This window comes from Betta splendens, chromosome 6 (genome assembly GCF_900634795.4).
Source record: "Betta splendens chromosome 6, fBetSpl5.4, whole genome shotgun sequence".
NCBI lineage: Eukaryota > Metazoa > Chordata > Actinopteri > Anabantiformes > Osphronemidae > Betta > Betta splendens.
The window spans coordinates 4,085,379-4,108,203 of record NC_040886.2 but is presented as its reverse complement, the minus strand read 5'-3'; the positions used below and the strand labels follow the sequence as shown (position 1 = coordinate 4,108,203).

General features: G+C 38.6%; 2 protein-coding genes across 13 annotated transcripts in view; one reads left to right on the top strand and one right to left on the bottom strand.

The window, feature by feature from the left end:
• Positions 1–141: 141 nt before the first annotated feature.
• On the bottom strand, positions 142–4,919 carry LOC114857444 (DEP domain-containing protein 7-like). Of its 2 annotated transcripts, none has more exons than XM_029153944.3 (12): positions 4,724–4,919; positions 4,293–4,478; positions 4,061–4,202; positions 3,851–3,946; positions 3,337–3,521; positions 3,016–3,208; positions 2,726–2,853; positions 2,366–2,557; positions 2,071–2,213; positions 1,834–1,956; positions 1,374–1,449; positions 142–1,069 (listed from the first exon to the last, which is right to left on the bottom strand). In XM_029153944.3, exons 1-12 carry the CDS (start codon positions 4,788–4,790, stop codon positions 858–860), a joined length of 1,743 nt encoding a protein of 580 aa, XP_029009777.1. In that variant the 5' UTR covers positions 4,791–4,919; the 3' UTR covers positions 142–857. The 2 variants fall into 2 exon arrangements, with proteins under 2 accessions (XP_029009777.1, XP_029009776.1); XM_029153943.3 differs by having other exon boundaries at positions 2,693–2,853; positions 4,724–4,917.
• A 13-nt stretch (positions 4,920–4,932) lies between these two features.
• LOC114857443 (myosin-3-like) overlaps positions 4,933–22,825 on the top strand; it is a 35,077-nt gene continuing 17,184 nt past the window's right edge. The window contains exons 1-19 of one of the 11 annotated variants that reach the window (XM_029153929.3): positions 4,933–4,951; positions 7,593–7,697; positions 7,906–8,040; positions 9,819–9,890; positions 9,979–10,050; positions 10,133–10,168; positions 10,274–10,348; positions 11,319–11,357; positions 12,303–12,438; positions 16,864–16,943; positions 17,100–17,225; positions 17,302–17,361; positions 17,494–17,598; positions 18,305–18,415; positions 18,503–18,616; positions 19,895–20,078; positions 20,260–21,872; positions 22,101–22,191; positions 22,358–22,497. In XM_029153929.3, the coding sequence (XP_029009762.1) occupies positions 7,656–7,697; positions 7,906–8,040; positions 9,819–9,890; positions 9,979–10,050; positions 10,133–10,168; positions 10,274–10,348; positions 11,319–11,357; positions 12,303–12,438; positions 16,864–16,943; positions 17,100–17,225; positions 17,302–17,361; positions 17,494–17,598; positions 18,305–18,415; positions 18,503–18,616; positions 19,895–20,078; positions 20,260–21,872; positions 22,101–22,191; positions 22,358–22,497 (3,231 nt within the window). In that variant the 5' untranslated portion in view covers positions 4,933–4,951; positions 7,593–7,655. Of the gene's footprint in view, positions 4,952–5,411; positions 7,698–7,905; positions 8,041–9,818; positions 9,891–9,978; positions 10,051–10,132; positions 10,349–11,318; positions 11,358–12,302; positions 12,439–13,973; positions 15,107–16,273; positions 16,401–16,863; positions 16,944–17,099; positions 17,226–17,301; positions 17,362–17,493; positions 17,599–18,304; positions 18,416–18,502; positions 18,617–19,894; positions 20,079–20,259; positions 21,873–22,100; positions 22,192–22,357; positions 22,498–22,825 lie in introns of those variants that run through there. The other 10 variants (XM_029153930.3, XR_003786230.3, XM_029153935.3 and 7 more) reach the window with 10 other exon arrangements.

Below are 22,825 nucleotides of genomic sequence, written 5' to 3'. Positions count from 1 at the left end.
CGGTCACCCTGTGTTGTTGCTACACAGTGTATATTGCCGTGTATCTATTTATGTAGGCCTAACTGTTTATATGTCGATGTAAATGCATATTTATCTATTCTACTGCATGTACCTAAACTCACACTAACTAAAAATACAGAATTGTTCAGTAAAACCTCTCCATACATGAAAGACCCAACAGGACTGGAGGAGTCTTACAGTACTCTAAGTTTTACAAGCCTGCACTCTAAAGTTAATGAACCCAAATAGAAAGACCCTAAACACTCAGACACAAACACACAGTTTTTAGACCAATTGAATTTGCTAAAAATATCAGATATCAGGAATAGTTCTTTAATTCATTACTAAGAACAAATATTGTGTGGACCTTGGTTCTTGTGCAACTTCTTTAGGTCAGACATAGTCTGAGGAAATCAGGGCTGATGACTGGGTTGGATTTGGGTTCTGACAATGAGGCTGATTCTATTGTTACTGTAAGTCATTCTAGACATTGTTAGATTTCCATTAATGTTTAGTGTGATTGTCCGGCACCTCACAATTTCTTCTGAGCTTCCTTTCACATCCTTAATTTGCAATTGTGTTTGAGAGGTAGACAATTACCTATTTGCAACACTACAACCAATACAAAAAAAGAACACACCCACCCTTCATTTTCTAACCTACACACTAAAGATACAAAAACTTTGTTGACTGGAGTTTATATGACTTACATTAAGAAAAAAAACAATATACATATACCATTTATTTTATTCAAAGTTAAAATGTATATGCCAGCAATGTCAAATATTTGCGTTGACACCCCCCAAAGCCAATATATTTTGCATCATTTGTATCAATTGGTGATTCTCTTCAACAAATTACAGTACACTAATTGCAGAGTCACCAAAGTACTGGCTGAATATCTGTGGGTGGGCCCCGCAAAACTGTCGAAGCAGCCGCTTTCTCTCCTTCTCAGAGATCTTGGTGTCCAGGTGGATGCTCTTCAGCAAAGCCCATAGCTCCTGATTGGTAGTCTCTCCGGTCAAATCTGTGTAATTCCTACTGGAAACCTGCTGACAGACTGTTAAGCCTGTAGGACAAAAAAGAATGACAAGAACTTTTTAAAAACTATTCAGCAACAACAATGCAAAGAAAAACAGCACGTTGGGAAAGAATTGTGCTTCTCCAGGTTTCTGCTTTGGGAACTCCAGACATTTGGAGACAGTATAATACTTACTCATAAATCATTACAAAAAGAAATGACACCTGATGCAAGACACAGAAATCTGTTTTTAGGTAGAAATAGGTAAAAAAAAAAAAAAAAGAGGATGCTGCGTTCCACTGTCTCTAAAAGTGCTTTTCTGTGGCCGCTCCACACCAAACCAGTCTCTTACCAGTCTCATTGGGCGGCTTCCCATCTCCGATGCTGGCTAGCTTATCACTCACTACCTTGTGTAGAGCACCTGGTATCTGAAGCAGAACATTTAAATAGTAGTCCCAGCAAGTATCAGCATCACAATGTCAAGCATGACAAAGCTCAAACACTCTGCTGTAAATCAATGAACTGTCCCATGTAAACGTTTATTGTCAGAACTCAGATTTTTAAGCTATTCAAGTACGAAAAATAAAATCACTAATATATCTGCAGGGCTATTGTATCCGATCTACAGCAAATTTAAATGTTACACATTTGGAGCAGGAGGTTAGTCACAACAGTATGATTTTTTACCTGAACCTTTAGTTTCTCTTTTGTTAGATTGATTTATATTTAGGAAAATAATTACTGCACAAAACTCTGTTCTCTTCATTTTCAATTCCTAAAAACTGTCTTGTGAGCTTCCTGTCTTCCCCTACCTTGAAGATTTCTTCAACATTACTTAGCATGAAGACCACCATGAGTCCCCCCTTCTCTTTTGAAAGGGACTTGTGGACAATGGCTCTGGAGAAAGACCTCACCACCGCCTGCCTGTTCTCCACCTACAGATTCATTAACAGAGTGTCAAATGACAGAGCAGCGCTGGTGGTGTTGAATATTTCTATTTCAATGTAATGTAATGTAAGATCTGGTCAGCCACTGTGTGCATCTCTCACGTCATTGTCCAGTTTTATCCCTTGTGGATCAGCTGCCAGAGCCATGAATGTCAGCAGTCGGCGCAGCTGCTCCCGGCAGCCGTGTGGCAGAAGCTTCAGACACAGCTGCAAAGCCTCAAGAGCTGTGCTCAACTTAGCATTTGCTGAAAAAGCAAAGGCAGTCATATTGAAATCATACATAAGAGTAGGTTAACAAGCAAGATGGGGTTTAAACCATTGTTAGCAGACATGTACAATTAAAAGTTGAAAAAAAAAGTAACTAGAACAAGCATGGTCTGATTCTCGATCATCTTACTCAGCAGGTCGATGATGGCTGTGTAGATGTCAGTCATGAGCTGAGGCAGCAGAGGAGGCCTGTCAGCTTGACTGTAGTGTTTGACCAGAGTCCTATACAGCAGAAGCTTACACCGAGTCAAGCCTGTCTGTGAATACTGAAGCTGCTCGTCACTGCTTTGGTTTGAAGTTGATATGGAGATCAGTGGCTGCACTGAAATCAGAAATAATAACTTACCTTGTGAATTGCCATTAATACAACAGTGATGTCACACATACACATCAGTTAAAAATAAGGCCAGGAAGCTGAATCAAAAGACGAAAGACTGATCCACTCCCACACAGATACCCCTTGTGTCCACATCTTGGTTGCCGCTACCACCTGGAACGGTCTCACAGCCCTTCTCGTACTGAAGAAAAAACTGCGGTAACTCTCGGCTCAGCTCCACCACTGGCAGATCAGGTAGGAAGTCAAGGCAGTCCAGAGCTGCACAGAGCCATTCATCCTCCCTGAGATGAGGAAATGTTTAATAAATAGAACAAACACACAGTACAAATGTAAAATTTGCAACAAACATATTATTTGCCATATAGTTAGTTTGATGTTTAATTAGAAATTTTAGGGCACAGTCACAGTAAAATTAAAAGATACATTTCAAAAGGTAAACGTACTGAGTGTCTCTGAAGACCCTGAGAATCTGTCTATCCAGCTGGTTACTGGTGTAGATCAGGTCTGTTTTCTCATGAAGTTGTGATGGAGGAGATGATGAGATCTGCATGCAGTGAAGTATGCCCTCCAGGAGGGGAAGCTCCACCAGGTTTAGGAGCCTGAGCAAAGTCTGCTCCTGCCATAACTCATCTGACACTGCGGGTTACAGCACAGCGAAGGGAACCCTTCTCTCTCTCAAAAATAATAACTGCAACTACGTGAACTATAAAAGTGTTTGATAGTTAGCTGAATGGCAAAGATGATGAAACATGTGTTTGACTTACATGGCTGAGGCACAACAGCTCCTGCCTGGGCTCTGCTGGGACTCATTCCATGCACCACAGGCTCCAGTGCCAGGCTGCCAGTCGTACACGTTTCCAGCTGACTTGCTTTTGGTGCTATCTGGGTGAATTTGACAGGGGTGCACATCTGAACACGTGACCCGGTGGAACATATTTGATCCTCAGTCCTGAAAGTCCAAACACAGATGACAAGTGACTCGTATGGATGTGATTTCTTAGAGGTTAGAACCACTTTTATCCACTTTCAACTATGTTCATACATCTTCTGTATGAATGGCCATATCCATGCAAACCTATTGTGCAGAATGTTTTATATCAATAAACAGGACTAATGTTCTACTGAAGGTTTTTAGTTTTAGATCTTAGCTATTTTAGCTGTAGTGTGAAAGTAACTTCCATCCAAGGGTTCAATACAGTGCTGTGATGTAACATTATATAGAAAAGGCGTTTTTTTCTTGACTGCATTAATTAAGTGAATGACGTAATTTCTACTTACTGGTCTGAGCAAGGACCACAAAAGAGTGTCTGAACCCCATTCACAAGTAAGATTCTCTCCACTTCATTAGCTGAAGGCATGTGGATGTTTACGAACCTGAACATAACATTTGAAAAGCAAATGACTTGGAGAAATAAATGAAATTGAAAAGGATGAATACAAAAATTTACCCTTCTGGTAAAAACAAACCACGTGTCCCTTCTGTCTAACCTGTAAAAAGCACTCTTGCTGTCCTGAAACCCAGAGTGCTTCTTATCATTCCCAAACACTTTGGTTCCCACCAACTCAAACACACGGCAGTCCAGCAGAGCTTGACACACACACACCACTTTGTCCCGAGACAGGTTTACACCTGTAGTAATGAAGCAGGTTCAAATAACAATTTGTTACATAGCTTTAGGTTAAGAAATTAAAACAGGGAGGATATAAATCAGACACACACCCACTAAGTGTTTAAAAGTGTTGATGTGTTCTGTCACCACATCTACAGCCTCTGAGCCAAGAAAACAGTCACTGTATGTCTTCAGGTGGACTCTGCGATCTTTTACAGTCACCGAAGACCTGAGGTAGAAGACGAGGTCATGCCACAAGGATGAAACCTGGGTTGATGTACTGGTCACTCTGTGGGCTAAGAGAGAAATCACACTGAAACGGGATCCAAGAATCTTGAGAACTATGCTGGAATTTAAAAAAAAATCCTGTATAGGGAAAGAGTAAATGTGGGCTAATTGTCAAAACAATTTCTGTGTCACTACTTAAATATTTATTTCATTCTTGCTTTGGCTTTGTAATTTCAGTAAGAAGCTAGATTGTTCGTTGCACGCACAGGCCTCAACACAATTAATAAGCACCTGGCGTCTTCGTTTAACTTACCCACAGAGCGCGCACACAATTTCTCTGCAAGATTTAGCGCCGCAGCTCTTTCCTTAATCGAAGCCATTTTTTTAAATAATAGTAAACAACTAGGAAAACACTTTTTTGTGATACAACAAAGTGACGCGCGGAAATGACCACGACAGACCCGAGGCGACTTCAGAAAGGATGCAAGTTTCGGGTTTATCCTCCAGATGGCACCAATCGCTAAGCTCCGTTCCCTGTCACGTGAGTTTATTTGGCTGGCTGATTTATACAGTAAATGCTTATAAAAATTGAATGCTGAAATGAACAAGTGCAGACACAGCTGTGATTTTATAGTCTGTCTAATGTGGCCTTCAATTTTACCTGTTTTAGAACCAGGAAATATTATTTTGCGAGGCGTATAGCAGGCATGTAAATTAAACCAAAGCACCATCATTATTTAGTAAAGTGCATCTAAGTTAAGTAATGTAAATATGGATATATTAGAGCGTTAATGCATCTATAATTACAATACTAAAAACGAGAGGAGCCTTAACGTTGCAGTTTTTAAATATTCTAATGTACTTTTACTTCCGTATATTGGTAATGTATCTTCATGATTTTATTTTATTATGACATTTGAATTTGTCCTTTTTTGCTAACGTATTTTCGAACTCCTAATCTAAACTCGCCGGAAGTTAAGGTCATCTTTGCGCTCGTGTCAGTACATCTGAACCTGGACGCGCGAGGGCGAAGCGGTTAATGGCGACAAACTTCTTAGCAACCTTCTTCTGCTTCTCACCATAGATAAGTTACTTACTACCACTGTTTAACCATAGTTGTGCTTTAGACATTTTAAACATGAATTAAATGAAATTTGATCATATGTAAATAATGCTACTTCTTGCTAACTTTTGATAACTAATCATATATGATGCTAGCTAAAATGCCAATAAAGTTAGCCTTTCATTTTATGATAGGTTTTTTTTTGTTAATTAGGTAAAAGGAAAAAAATAACAAATTTAATGACACATAAATAACTACTTATACACCTGAGAAAAACTGAAATTAGAACGTGTTATGGGTTTAATATTATTTGGAAACTGAGTATGTGCTAATTGAAACTGATAAAACTGTGGTTGAATGGCAAAAGTAATAGTTATTTATTATTTATTAATAGAAAACACAAACTACGCCCACATTTAATTACTTTAAAAAAAATCTTTTAGTCAGCCTTTTACTAAAAACATCAAATTAAATTGTTTGGAATAATACAAATTATTAAATACAAAGTCTATTGATAAAAAATATATCATTAGAGTGTTGTGTGTTAATATTAAGACCTTCCTCTATTATTTGAAGTGGAAAACATGTTACTAATAACAATAGCAGAGATTCTGTTTAACTTAACCAGTGAGTCCTGACAGTGGGCCATCATGCACATTACCTAGACCAAAGCTTTAAGTATAACTATTATTATAAGGTAAAATATATAATATTATTTAAGATTGAAGCTTTTTGTCATACTGTGACATTGCAAAATCATTGCAAAGTCATATGGTATCCACATTTCTCATATTGTTTTGCTGCATCCAGTGTGCAGTTGGACTAACTTGTTTAAATTCATGTACCACTTCTGGTGGACTTTTAAATTAAACCTTTGTTGACAAATTCTCAAAATCACCTTTAAGTTTTGAGTCTTGGCAGTATCTGTGATATTAGTTACATATATTTGTGAATGCAAGCTTATTGATTTTATTTGATTTTAAATGCTCCGGAAATTAAGTCTTGCTCGATTCACCTATATTGAGGTGATGCAATAAGTGTGATTCTGTACGGAGTCTTGTGTCATGGTGTTAGGTCGATGCTATTATGAGGTGTATTCATTTATGTAGGACTAAGTGGGACATTTATGAAGACCTAGAAATTAAAATACTGGCCTGCAACTGGTATTATACCATTTTGCATTGCTGTACAACCTCAGGGCCTTGGCTTAACTTTCTTTCTTTGGTGCATTTAATTTACAAACCTAACGTTAACACAGACATCATGGAACGGTCCCATTAAATAAATGGCAGACCTTTTAATTTGGCTTTTCATGGCTTAGAGATACTGTAGTACTTAATACCTGCTCAACTGAATCACAGGAGAAGCAAATCAAGACATTGTGGTTCACTCCCTCATTCATAGCCACATACACATTCACACTATGAGCATAGGAAACACGTACACTATTACTTTGACACACTAACACACGTTTGCACATCCCCTCCCTCCCCAGCCTAGGGTCACAGTGTCATTTTATGATAGTAGCCATTTCTAGCAGGGATCATTTAATTCTCCTACATGATTGATACCAGTGCAGGTTAAATGGGAAGAAAAAGGTCTGTTCTATTAAGAGTTCAGTGGCTAGTGGAGACCTCCCACTTAAATAGTCATATTTTCCAGAAGGTATGTGTTTACGTGTATGCAGTGTGTGTGTCAGTCAGTTTCTTGGTTATGTTGAGGTGATAGAAACAGTTGGATAAAACCATCCACAGGTCAAAGTAAATAGCCTACATAATTTAAAAAGCATTGACACCACAATTTGTCCATTCTGTATTATTGCTCTGACCCCTGTTAGTGTCAATGGACTGGTTCATTTTAACCTAGATAGCTTATGAAGGTGCTGTCTTCTCACTGCATTGGAGGTAGTGTAAAACAAAGACAGAAAAACCTAATAGTCACTTCAAAGCCATTATTCCAGTGATTGAGAAACACTGAGAGACTTTAATGTGATAGCCTGTTATTTCTAATAAAACCATTTTGCAGTAAAAATTGCAGATGAGAAGGTAATTATAAGCATATAGATGGACAGGCTACTGCTCATTAAACAGCCTATTCTATTAACCTTTTTTCCATAAAGTGTTTTTCCTTGATTAACGGGCAGCAGAGTTCCAGTGTGACGGATCTGCCCTGAAACAACCCAATGGACCTCAATGCAGACTCTAAAACACTCTCTAACGCTAGTGTAAGTTATGACCATTCTTCAGCTGTTGTTTGTGTTTTTAAATTAGTTTAAATATTATTATAGAATTATTAGCCTTTGTACATTGTCAGCTTTGTTTCCACTAGCAACATATTTTCTGCACAAATTTGTCTTGCTACAAAAAATGATTTTTTGTAACATGGAAAATAGCTAAATTAGGTGTATTTTTCTTTTCTTTTTCTCTATACAGGTAGGAGGACAAGCAGGGGAGAAAGAATTGTCTAGTACCCACAGTGAAGCGGAAAATGAAGGAGCTATCTTATTACAGTTGCTGGAGTTTAAAAACCATCTACTGGAGGCTATAGAGGAGTTGCATATTCGAAGGGTATGGTACAAATTGTCGCATTTTCTCATCAAGTTTTTCTCTCCTAAAAAACAGTTGTGTAGCATATGTATGCAGTGTATGTATTTCTGCTAGTGGTGACTGGTTAAATGAGAAGTGGTTTTGGTTCAGCTTCTCTTGTTTCATTTATATTTATATATTAATATTAAAGAGTAAAGAGTTTAGGCTACTGTATATAGACTTAGATACTTTATAAGTGTATATTCAGCTAGCAATTCTCTTAAAACCTGTAGGATTTATGAATAAAACAGTTATAGTTTGTATAGAATGAATGTTTTCTCAACCTACCAGTCACCTCTGCACCCCATATATGTTTGACAGATTTTTGGGAGATTGACTTGAAAATAAAAAGAAAACAACATTTTCTAAAACTGTTATGGGAAGCCAGTGGGCCCTCCTGTAGTCAGCTGGGTTTGCATCAAGAGGAGGGTCAAAGAAACCATTTGCCCCATGACCAATATATAGAAATTAAATTTGTGTTTAAAAGTAAATACAGGTTTGTACCCTGCAGGAAGTAGTTTCAATCTGACAGTACATCTCGAGGGTGCTTAAAGGTTACAAGAACAGAATGGGATGTTGATTGTTTGGTGCCATATAGTTTATTTTATTGTTATTGTCATGTTAACTGGGACACAAACATAACATGATAACAGTTTAAACCTCCTCAGGCACTGCTGTTATCAAAGTAGCACTTTGTAGTTGGTCAGTGGGTGGAAGGGCTAAGAAGCAAAAGGATGTCATGATGGTCCCGAACATTCCTGAGCAGGTCAAATTCTAAGTTTTCTTTTATTTAGTAGAACCCACAGATTAGAGGATAAGAATGTAGTTTACTCACAGACGTAACTCTAAATACATTGAACATGTTATTACTTTCAGTATCGTAGTATTATTGTGTGCGATCTGTGATGCCTTTTTCAATATCGAGACAATATACTTATCATCATGAATGAGAAATTAATAAGGACATTTGATGGAAAACTTTAGCATTAACTACATCTCACGTCTTCCAACTAAACTGTCAAAAACACCATCACATGCTCTGATACTTTTCCCTTTTAATGCTCTATAAAAGGCATTCATTTAGAACAGCAAGACGCCAGGAAGAGATTAAAACCCCACAGCAAATATGTGATGTTAACTGCTTTTAGTAAATTGAATTAATAATTTTTTAAGCAAAATCCTAAGTAATGTGTAGTCTTCAGTTGGGATGCAGTTGCCTACTGTACATTTATTTTTAATAGTCTTAGATACATTCAATAGTTATTTCTTAGTGAAAAGAATTACAGCTTTATCTTCCAAGCACTCCCTTTTTGTGCCTTGGTGGTAGCATACTTTAATAAGAACTTATAAAATAAAGTCAGAGAGTTAACCAGCTCCCACATGAACATAAAAACTGCTATAGAGAGTAAATGACTTTTACCTGCCTTCTCTGGGGGAACAGGGAGGATAGGGATGGCTTTCCACAAATATCACCTCCCTTCTAATGTTCTCTTTTATTTTCGGTGCTTCTCCAGAAGAAACACAGGAATGCACCGTGGAATCTAACAGCAGTATGCAGTCTTGGCTAAAAGAGTAGTTTGAATAAGATAATGGCCTTTCGTTTTGTATCATGTCTGCTATCATTACACTGTACTGGTCTTTGCCCCATCTACATAAATTGTATAGCCGTACTGTCTCCTACCTGCCTGTGTTAATAGGCAGTAACACATATTAATAATTGTAGCCAGGCTTTGTGTAACTAATGTCTTTCTGCATGTCAGGACTCTGAGACACGGTTTGAGGATCAGCTCAGTAAACTGGTGCTGGAGAAACAGGAACTAGAGTGGGAGAAGGTTTGCATCGGTATCTTTAATGTCTATATTAGAGGATACAGTATATATAACATTATGTAATACCTAATGTGATGTTTCGTTTTTTTAGGAATCTCTACAACAGCAAATTGAAACGGTAGAAAACCAGAGGAAAGAGTCACTGAGTTATGTTAAAAAGCAGGTAGGTTTTAGGTTAGTTACAGTTACACTTTATTTGTAAACAAGACTTTAAGGTGTGATTAAAACCCTTATCTATTCTCAAGTTCCAGGACAAAATCAGAAACACTGAGGAAGAAAAGGTCTAATGAGCCCATTTCCAAAATGTTAATATACTTATTTTAGAAGAGTGGCATTTAGGTACCATATATTCTTAAACCTTTTATAATATTGTTAAACAATTTTAGTGGAAATACCAGCTCACTTCTGAGTTAAAAGATAAGGAGATTAGCAGCTTAAAAGAAGAGCTAAAGTCACTACAGGTATGTTTGTATACACACACACACACACACACACACACACACACACACACACACACACACACACACACACACACACACACACACACACACACACACGCATCTAATTCCTTCCCTAAAACAGAGTTTCACTATTAAACTACTGAAAGAAATAATGTAACTGTAAGTAAATAAAGAAGTTCATGCCCATCCAGAGTGAAGGTGAGGCCCAATCTGGCTTCCAGAATGGTCTTCTTCAGGCTTGACACTCCTGAGGTGATATATGGCCATCCCTATGGTTCAATGCTCACCCCACAGCTTTGTTACAGAGACAATGGAGACTGTTTTTGATATTCTATCTGGGAGGAATGGACTGTAGTGTTTGGCTAGTAAGCGAGGCCCAGTTGAAGTCACTCTTGTGACATGGTCTGATGGATTTCTTTAATTTGACTCATTTTCATTAGTGGCAGGTGGAACTGAAGTAATTTCATTGTCATACCTTGGTGATTCACTAAATTACACATTTGATGGAAGGGCTTAGTTGTCTTTAAATAATTTATTATTGCAGTTTTTATTCATTCTGATAAATATAAAGCCTTAAAGCTCCAGAATAATAAATAATATTTAGGTTTTACCACTAAAGTATCTGAACATGTGAACAAGTGAAAGCTATGTCCATGTCCAATTATTCAAGTCCATAAATAATTGGCTTGTCAGTGCAAAAGCAAATAAATGTGTCTCACCTCAGGGTTTAGTAGATTAGGACTCATTTATTAGTTGGTAAATTATTATCTATTTTTAAAAATGTGTGGCATCTGACTAGTGTTTACAAAAACATAGTGTCACAGCATACTATCAAAGATGACCGCAACATCATTTACCTTTTTAATTGGGATAGAGATAAAAGAGTGAAAAACCTTTTCAGATTCACATCATTGACCTACACTGCTCTGTTCACCAGAATGTAAACATGATTTTTACTGATATTTTACAGTTGCTGAAATATAACTTGGAAAGGAAATCTAGTGAACTGGTAAGGACGATTTTTATACTTGAACAAGCTGTGGAGAGAGGGTTGGTGGGAGTGAGAAAAATAAAAAAGGAGGATGACAGAACAGTGTTAAGGAAAGATGGGTTTTGAAGGAAGAGCTCATCAGAAGAAACAGATAGGGAGTGTGTGACACTTTGAACTGCCAACACAGTACAAAAATATCTTTTTAGAAAATATCTTACATTGTCTGAGCTTTGCTTTGTGTGTCCTGCTTCACTGAGCAACAAAGCTTGTGTATTAGAGTTATAGGAGGGAGTGAGAACTAGAGTGAGTGAAGTGAGTGAGTGGGAAATTCAGAAAGGAATCTGCTCAGTTTATTACAAACTGCCAAACTATAAGGGCAGTTTGAATAGCAGTGAAGTGCTCGGAAGCATGAGTTATGATTCTGATGATTATGATTTGTAGGACTGTATTGAAGTGGCATCCTGTCTGTCACTTGGCAGCTTTTTCACTATAATACACCAAATGTGTCCAACTGAATGTGTCTTGCCTTTTCTCCTCATTTCCTTCTGATTAAGACTGATTATTTCTACCCTTTAGTTCTTTGTCAGTTTAACACTTTGGAAATTCACTTATGTGCTTATTTCCTAATGTTAGAAGAGATTTATAACAACGCCTTGTCTATTTGCTATTATGGGGCCATATCCAAAGAAGTCTGGAGTTATTTTTAGGGTTTAGATTTACTATTTATATTATTTATGCTAAGTTACGAAGCAGTTGCTGCTTCTTTAGTAACTTGTGGCAAGAGAATTCATATATTTCTAATTACTGCTAATAAGGGATTCCTCTGCTCATTAAGTCACGAATCCTGTACATTCTCTAGGTTTTGGAGCCAACCACATACAGTATTTTTATAATGTTAGTAGTGATTGATGCTGCTCTTGTACAGTAGTTTATTGTTTTCTGTTTTACTTATACCTCTTCTAGGAACAGAAGCTAGCCCTGCAGAGCCGGTCTAAGGACAGTCACTTGGACCAGTTGGGGAAGGTAGAGAAACGGTTTACTGCTCTGTCCAGGCAGTGTGCTGTAATCAAGCAAGCCCATGTTAAACTGGAACAAAATGGTAATGATTCTCTGAAATGTTGTATATACTGTAAGAGGACTGCATGTTTACAGGTTGCACTTGCTGCAGGGTTACTATTTGCAGGGTTCTGCTTAAATAAGGACACTGTACATGTGCTACAGTGACTTAAAGATCTTCATTCTATTAGAGCTTACCAGAAAGGATAAGTGGTCCTCCTGTAATTGAATGAATCAAGAATACTGTAGGTCTGACTAGGAAGACATTTCTCAGGCAAGACACAATGTTTAGAATCAGAATCAGCTTAAATGGCCAAGTTTGCACAGGACAACCAAAGAATTATATGTGGCCTTACTCCGTCTTTGTTCCCTCTTGTGACAAAAAAAATATTTATAATTTTAATTATAGTGATGAACAAAAATGAACAAATAAAGAATATAAACTGCAGCTCGCTGTGTCACAGGGACCAAAGAAACCTTTACCCTGACACTACCAGCTTGTCCTGTTAAAACATTAAATTAAGGAATGTACATAATAGTAATAATGATAATTATTTAACTTTATTGAACCCACATTGAGGAAATTTATTTATTTGTTTATTTATCTGCATTTAACCTATCACCTGGAAGTACAGTGGGTAGAAACGGACCTTCTTCATCCCAAGACAGCACAGTGTACTTTCTACATACTTTCCTATCAAAGTGAGGACATTTTGGCTGGTCCTCATTTATTTGAAGGCCTGTTTCAGGGCTAACAGGTTTTAGGGCTGAGGTTAGAATTTAGTTTTGGAGATTTAAGCAAGGGTTAGACATCTGCCTTTAGTTGTGATGGTGTAGGGTAAGGGGCTAGGAAAGGCATTATATCAATGGCAGTCCTCACTTCCGTGTGTGTGTGTGTGTGTGTGCGTGCGTGTTTGTGTGTGTGTGTGTGTGTTTTATCTGATGTTAAAATAACCTCTTGGAATTGGACACCACAAACCTAGACAGGACGTGTACATGGACCTCTTGGTTCAGTATCACAGTAGCTTTTGTTGTGTACGATGCTGTTTCTGAAGTAGAGTTAATTTAGTTTGCACTCAAACTATCCACTCTGTTTAGCAGTATATAAAGTCAAGGGCAAGATTATTTTTATCGAAACAAATGGTTCATATGTATATACAGTACCTAAAATATGTAAAATATTTATTTATTTATTTGTGTACTTACTGTTTGCCTGTGGGATTACAAGGTATTTGTAGACCACACTTATCCAGTCCAAATGACATTCCGATGTCTTGGTTATATATCCTGTATCCTGGTGGTATGTACTGTATCAGCAAGTCAATATCTTGTTCACTCTTGGCATAGTGCTTGATGTCATCCATGTAGAGGAGGTGTCTGACGGTTGCGTTATTCTATTGTCGGTACCCGAAACCAGTCTGGCTGAGGGAGTCCAGGCCTATGCAGAACAGCAGCAGGGACAGAGCATCTCCTTGGTATATGCCGCACTTGATGTTGACTTCGGCAATCGGCTGGAGGTTTGCCTCTAGGGTTGTTTTCCACTTTCCTATTCTGGATGAAGGATCTTAGAGTCTTGTTGATGTTGTATAGTTCCAAGCATTCCATGATCCATGTGTGAGGCATTGAGTCATAGGTGAGGAGACCGTTAAATTGAGAGCTATTCCTTTCAGCTCAACTCCCTCTTCACCACGACAGACCGGTACACTGACCGCATTACTGCAGCCACCGCACCGATCCATCTGTCACTCTTCCGCTCCTTCCTTTCCTCACTCGTGAACAATACTCCAAGATACTTGAACTCCTCCACTTGGGGCAGAGCAAACCACCCGGTCGAGAACCATGGCCTCAGACTTGGAAGAACTGATTCTCATTCCAGCCGCTTTACACCCAGCTGCAAACCGCCCTAGCGCATTCTGGAGGTCCTGGCCTAGTGAAGCCAACAGGACAACGTCATCCGCAAAAAGCAGAAATGCAATCCTGTGGTTCCAGAGCCCCTTCTGCCCCTGGCTGCGCGTAGAAATTCTGTCCATAAAAATAATGAACAGAACAGGTGACAAAGGGCAGCCCTGCTGAAGTCCAATATGCAACGGGAACAGGTCTGACTTACTGTCGGCAATGCAAACCAAGCTCCTGCTCCGGTTGTACAGAGAGCGAACAGCCCTCAGCAAAGAGCCTTGGACTCCATACTCCCGGAGCACCCTTCACAGAATGCTACAAGGGACGCAGTCGAATGCCTTCTCCAAGTCCACAAAACACATGCAGACTGGTTGGGCGAATTCCCACAAACCCTCGATCACCCTGGTGAGGGTATAGAGCTGGTCCAGCGTGCCACGGCCAGGTTGAAAACCACATTTTTCCTCCTGTATCTAAGGTAAAGTTGGAACATACTCTCCTGTCCCCCTTTTTATAAAGATGGACAACCACACCGGTTGTCCAGTCCAGAGGAACTGTCCCCATCGTCCATATGATGTTGCAGAGGCATGTCACCCAGGAGAGCCCCACAACATCCAGAGACTTGATGTACTCAGGACAGATCTCATCCACCCCCGCTGCCCTGCCATCGAGGAGCTAGCGAACTACCTCGATGACCTCAGCCTGGGTGATGGGCAAGTTCACCTCTGAGACCCCTGCGTCTGCTTCCTCATCAGAAGGCGTGTCAGAGGGATTCCGGAGATACTCGTACCACCGTCCGATAACATATTAGTGCCAAAGTACTTCTTCCACCGTCAGATAACATATAAGTGCATGTGTGTGGGTGGGTGTGTGCGTGCGTGTATATTGTATATACAGTACAGACCAAAAGTTTGGACACACCTTCTCATTCAAAGAGTTTTCTTTATTTTCATGACTTTGAAATTTGTACATTCACACTGAGGGCATCAAAACGATGAATTAACACATGTGGAATTAAATACAAAACAAAAAAGTGTGAAACAACTTCATGCCCTACTCATTATAAACAGTGAACGTGTGGAAGCGATCCCCACCATCAGATTCCTCGGCTCCCAGATCTCAGATATGTCCTTGTCCCCAAACATCAAGATCATTGTGAAAAAAGCTCAGCAGCGGCTGCACTTCCTGTGGATCCTCAGAAAAAACAACTTAGAGAAGAATTTACTATTGTCCTTCTACAACGCTTCTGTGGTAAGCACTCTGATTTATTATCCATGGGGGGGGTTTGCAGGGTCCACTGCTGAGGACAAGAAAGTGGTACGAAGGGCGATAAAGCCCACAGCTCAGAAAATCATCGGTTGTCCTCTGCCCTCCCTGGACGACTTAGCCAGGTCCTGGTGTCAAAGCAGAGTCAAGGCCATCACAGGAGACCCCTCACACCCTGCCCATAATCTGTTTGACCTGCTGCCATCAGGACAGCATTTCAGGTCAATAAAATCCCACACCACCAGACAAACGAACAGCTTCTTCCCCTGGGCCATTCGAACTGCAAACAAACATTGAGTCACCTATACAATCCAGATGTGAAATATAAACACAAACGTGCAATATTATCTTGTACTGTGCAATACCACTGTGTAATTCACGGTATAATTTTGGATACCTCATTCACACACTTGTAAATACTATCGTTTGATCATGCGGTTGGAAATGCGAGTACTTCTGATTTTTATATTATTTTGTCTTATTATATCTGTCATTATTTATTTGGTATTTTTATAAAGAGCTTTCATTCATTTCTGTGAACTGTCGCTGGGGAAACTTGTACAAGGTACTTGTACAATGACAAATAAAGTTCTATTCTAATGATTTTTCTTTACTTAGCTGCATAATACAAATTCTAACAGTCTATTCAGTGGGACTATCAGCTGTGTATCCACCTGAACACTGGACAACACAACTGATGGTCCCAACCCCATTTATAGGGCAAGAAATCCCACTTATTAAACCTGACAGGGCACACCTGTGAAGTGACAACCATTCCAGGTGACTACCTCTTGAAGCTCTTCCAGAGAATGCCAAGAGTGTGCAAAGCAATAATCAAAACAAAAGGTGGCTACTTTTGAAGAACCTAGAATATGACATATATTTGATTTTGATATATCAGTGTGAATCTACAATTTTCATAGTCATATGTGTGTGTGTGTGTGTGTGTGTGTGTGTGTGTGTGTGTGTGTGTGTGTGTGTGTGTGTGTGTGTGTGTGTGTGTGTGTGTGTGTGTGTGTGTGTGTGTGCAGGCATATGTGTGTGTGTGTGTGTGTGTGTGTGTGTGTGTGTGTGTGTGTATATGTATGTATATATATATATTCAGATGTGAATGTGAACTGTGCTGTCTCGTACTGCCAAAGCAGTTGCTTATTAGAAAAGTAAAGAATGTATTCAGCTAAATGGCCTTTGCCTGGAAAGTGTTTGACTAACAAGAAAGGAATTTTAAAATTGCATCATGCAGTATGATAAAAGTGGATAAAATGTTTGTGTTGTAGCATTATTTATAATTGTCTGTAATTCTTTATAGTTAATGAGGCCATGAGCATCAATAGAAAGTTGTCTTCTACAAATAAGAATCAAGAAGCAATCATTGTTTCACTGAAGAAGGTAAGTAAAGGCAATAATAATGTTATTCATTTATACAGTGCTTCTACAGAATTACGTCACACATACTGTGGTACTAAAAGTGTTGTTTCGACATCAAGTAATCAGTATTTTTTTTTTACTTTCCAAATCTCTCTAAATAAATTATTGTTTCCTCAGGAGTTGGAAGAGATAAGCAAGCAGCTAATCAAAGCCAGGATGACATCATTCATTCACACAGAAAAGATTCACAGTTCGACAGGCATAGAGCAGCATATACAGCTGTTGAAGCAGAAACTAAACACGGTAAATGGCAATCATCAAAACAAGAATTCACCATTGAACTAATGGTGTTTTAGTCATCAACTTTTCTTACTTTAAGGAGACTGCAATCAACAAAAAACTTTGTAAAGAAAATGAATCTGTAAGAGCAGAAAAACAGGTGAGAAACATGTATAACAGGAATTGTGGTAAGTCTAGAAATTTCAGTGTCATATGCAACATGTCTTAAGGCTTTATTGTGGATATACTGTATAGAGGTGTTTTTTGTGTTTGTTTATCTATGTTAATTTAGGAGATAATAAAATCTCTGCAGCAAGCTGAGCATCTTCTACTGAATCAGACACAGACTGTCACCAGAGTAAACCTGGAGCTGCAAACACAGAAAGAGCAGTACCAGGTAAATGGAATGATATTGGTATTAACGTATATGGTTTTACTAGATTATCACTAGCAACATTGATTATATAATTAAAAACAAATGTTTATTTTTTTTCAATTTTAAATACACAACTCAATGGAAAACCAAAAATAAAACACATCTGTACCACACATCTGTTCTTCCTTCATGAACTTGTTGTTCAAATGCATATGTTTCCATGGTTTAACTGAATTACTGCAAATGTTAAAATGCATTTGAATTACAGGGGCAATTTAAAACCTTTAGTATCTGTCAATATTGGTTCCAAACAGCTGAAATTAGTTTTTCAGAGTCTGTTTAAATGATTATGCAGTGAATTTACACAAAGGCAATGAATAAATAACAACATTTGCATCTCATTAATGTGATGAATGTTGTGTTGTATATCAGAACATGAATGTATATGGTCGCTTCTGAAACTGAATGATAGTGTGTTTATTCTCCATTTATGGCTTTAAAGTTTATTATTCTCTTTTCTTTTTCTCTGCCCCCTTCTCATTTTTAATTTACCTATTCATTAATTTATTAAAATCATTATTACGGTGACACAGGCCAACTGATTTGTATTAGCAAGAAGCCCTCTCTTACTCCCTGCCCTATTTAAGACCTTCTGTTTCACGTTAAATAAACACATAAAAATTTAGTATTGCATTAAAAATCCTATGGGTGATTAATTTTACTGCAGGCCCTTAAACAGGAACATGAGATGATGCGAGAGAAAAGCAAGGCATTAGAAGACAAGATGGCCAAACTGATGGAGAGCAATGCTGCCTCCAAGACCAGCTGGGACAAAGAAGTAGAAAAAATATTTTAAAGTCTAGGAAGTCTTACAATATAGTCTGATAAAAAAACTGAATAACTTTTTTATGTTTGTCATTAACAGAAGACAGTGTTGCTGGGCCGCATTAAAAAAGAGCAGCAAGACCTTCAAGCAGTGGAAGAAGCTCATGATGCACTTAGTGCAGTGAAGACAGTTAGTGTTTCTGCCAAAGTGCAGGCAAAGCAAATATATGAATTAGAGGTTCAAACCAGTCAAAAGTTTGGACTCGTAGTAGTGAAGAAAAAAATGTTAGCTATAACATAGCTTTATATTTTAAATTTTGAATTTTATTTTTGCTTTGATTACTGCTTTGCATTCTCTCAAAGAGCTTCATGAGGTTGTCACCTGAAATGCTTTTCCTATCACAGGTGCCTTGTCAGGGTACATTTATGGGATTCCTTGCATTAATTGGGTCTTAAAAAAAACGAAAACCATGAAAATGAGGTTTGTCCAAACTTTTGACTTTTTGGCAGTGTATGTGCTTAGAAACATACAGTATAGTATAAAATACTCACGTGTGAATCAGTTTACCAAAAAGGAACTTAACCAAGCTTTTAAAGAAGACTGCTTATATTGCTTTTCATACCAAAGAATATTGACTTCAGTGTCTGATGTCATAGGGGTCACCGCATCCTTCTTGCTGTTTTCCAGCTAAAGCCAGCACCTAAAAGTGTGCTAATGGCTAGTGATGTGCGAACAACCTGTTAATGGCCAAAACAACAGCGGGTGGCCGGTGGTGAATGGACCTCATGATTGTAGCTGGAGAGTGTGACACTGTAAAGGACCTGAGCCCACGTAGCACCTTGCAGCACAGCAGTAGCTGCTTAGCTCTCTGTCACTGGAGCACATTGCTCCACTTTGTCCAATTGTGTGCGTCAGGAATAAAGTTTAGTATTATGCGTTTGTCTTGGCAGGACCGGAGGTGGTTCTGTGAGTGGCCTGTTTACCGTCAACGTAGGCAATAATTAAACTATGACAAATATTGTTTATAGATGGGATTGGCTAAAGTACAGTAGCAAAATGTGAAATAACTAGCGAGTGCGCTTCATGTGTAACATGAACCAGAGAGTCATAGTAATGTACCAGAATGCCCAAAAAGTGGATTTTGCATGTGCTGGCACCTTTTAAATTACATTTGTTTTTATGTTATAACAGGCCAAATATTTCAAAGGACAAAATTTATTCAGTGAAATGACAAATGGCCATTGCTGAAGAAAGACGTGCGTATTTTGCTGTAAAATATGTCCTGCTATTGTGGACTTATAATAATGACACATTTACCATGTGCATGCTACTTTAGTGCTGCTGGTGCTACTGTGCTGTTACAGTACTGTTACAGTACCTACAGTACATGTACAATAGTTAATTAAGTTTAAAACAGCTTAGGTTATCTAACCTAACAGATAGCAAGTGTAGGTAGTGTCTAACTAACTTTATTACTCTTTCTGTCTACAGATGGGAGACAGTAGTCCAATTTTCAGTATTTCTACGCAGCTACCTCTTGATGAACCTATCCCCACCTCTGAGCTGTGTATAATTGGCAGTCTGCAGCACGTGACCCCATCTCTGACCGAAAATTCAGTCTGTCTTGAGGACACAGGAGTCGTGAATGAGCTTGTTACTACTGGTGCAACTGGAGGTCAGTCACCTGAATATTAATATACTGAACAGTGGATTTGTGTTACAGGATTTGTATTAAGAATTAAACAAATAATTTAGCATTAAACACAGAATTTTCATGGTAGTCTTTACATTTGTACATTTTATACAAAGTAATGTTATTTTTTCCTATTAAGTTTTATTCTGTTTTTTTCTTTTAGAACAAGAAACCCTAAACCATGATCAACAATCCCAATATAACCTTTTAAACCTGTTTTTGTGCCCACCTATCCCCAAAAATCTTTTAGGCACCTGTACCAATGTATTTGATGAATTCACATGCAAGTATAACCTAAGGAGGACTGACCCAGTCGCAGTTTCAGATTTAAGTTTCAGCTCTTCCTTTGTCTCCGATTACAATCTCCACATTTTCCAAGCTGCAAGTGAGTCACACCAGGACCACAGGACTGTTTACGGATCTGTAGATTTATTAAGCAGTGATAAATATAAAAATAGGAACGTAAAAATTAATGAAAAAAACAATATAGTTAATAATCATTGTAAACAAGAAAAGAACAGCAATAAAGAGTACAAAAACACAAAACAGCAATGTAATAGAGAGAAGCTCATGAGAAGAGATGTTAATGGAGGTGGAAGTTATGGAGAAGAAGGAGAAATGCTCATGACCAAAACAGCAGATAGAGCAGACAGACAAGAGGATAACCAGAGGTCAACAGAGGATGAAGGGGACACCAAAAACTCCAAAACAGAAACAAGAGATAGAGTGGAGGGAGAAGCGATAGATGGCGTAGAGGAGAGAGGAAAGACAGCAGCATACACATCAGAAACACCAGGAACACAGATACAGGACCAGACGACTACTGATACAACTATCGCAAAGAGCAACCAACATCAGGTCGTTGACTTCATGGATACAGAGCCAACAGTGACTGTCAGTGAGGCTTCAGACCTCTCACCAAGTGTTTCGCTGAAAGCCATGGACACTGACTTTAGCCATGCAAACGAAGAATGGGGGGATTTGAGAGAGGAACAGTTTTTTCCCAAATTCAATACTTTTGATAGTCAAAGTGTCAACACAGAGCCCATCTCCGTGCAAAACCTTTATTGCCTTGACGTCAAAACACAAGATGCTAATTCATATCCGTCACTAGATCTTATTCATCAAGATCCTGAGAGGACGGCTGCAGAGGTGAAGCTATGTATGAAACCGGCAGCTGATTTCACCACAGAACATTCTGAAACTCTGAATGAGTCAAGTATTTGTTGCCTACAGAAGGATGCTGTACCAGCACCAACAGTACCTATGGATCCTCCTGACATGTGTGTAATGAATATTGCTGAAAAGGGTTCACTGGGGAGCATAATGGTTAAATCAAACTCATTACCAATCTTACAACATGAACCTCAATCAAATATAGCTACACAGGAAAACAGTGTTCAGGGTCCTATGAGCTCTAATTTGGAGGATACGTGGGCTTATGGCCTACTAAACAAAGTGGAGTTTGAATCTGACGTGGGGTCGAGCAGTTTTAAGGCTCATCTGAGAACTGTCCCGATAGAGGACACACTAGATGTACAAACCACTGAAAGTGAAGCTGAGTCAGAGATTCAAGGGGAAAATGAGCCAACAGAGGCTGGATGCTCAGATTGCTATAAGCAGCCTCCAACTAAACAAGTTCTGGGTTTTAATACTAACAAGTCCTTTCTACAAAGCAATGAGGCCTACAGATCATCATTCTGTAGCATTGAACAGAGACAAGCAACAGTGTCCAGAATTCAGTCTGACATTTCAACCCTGAAGCCGCTTTTTGAGGTATTGCAATGAAGAATTCCAAAAATAACTCCTTGTAGAATTATTTTTTTTTGTTTTAGGTTTGTATTTACTTATTGTCAATTTCAAGTGTATATAATTACATTTAGCATTGTTTGTATTTGGGTTTACAGTGTGCATGTTAAAATATTCACATACTGTATACAACAGACTTACTGTACAGTGTCTTCAATGTCTTCACTTCACAACCGTTTTGTAATACCTTTTCAGGGAAAAGAGCTAAATTCAGCCTCATCCAAGGTAAACCTCGGGAATCCCTTCAGCAAAATGCCTATGTTTCTCAAAAGCAAACACAACAAAGGTGACAGATAAATCTGCATGATTGTAGTCTGAAAACATTATTTAATTGTGGGACATTGTACTGTGGTGCTGCACTTTGCTCCACTGGGACTTGGTTTATTTGTAAAGTCATTGTGCGTCTGTAGTTTTTACCAATACTAATAATTATCTCACCTCATCCCTCTCAGTCCCCTTGGTGATTACTAGGGTTTCAGGGCTGTTGAATGCCTCTTCTGCCTCTGGAACTGCAGCTTCTTTGAGCAACCACCCACAAGGAGAGTGGAAAGCTTTAGCTGAGACCTGCATAGACACAACAGCAGCAGACACGGTCAGTTATAGAACCTGTTAAGTGTGAAGTGGTTCGAGAGCTTAAAGGTTAGGCTTAAAGCTTAGGTTGTTTAATATAAGACTCACAGGGATATTAAAAAATGACTTGAATGTCCACACTGTACAACATCAACCTCTGCATGGAACTATTTTAAAACAATCCCAGTGTGACAGGCACCAGAGGTAAAACATGATTTACATGAGCCTTTATTATAATGAGTTAATAATTCCTTATTGCATGACTCAACTTACAGATATGTGGAGCAGTTTAGCTGTTCACATATCACCTAGATCCTTCTGCATCACAGACTGATATTGAACAGCAGGAC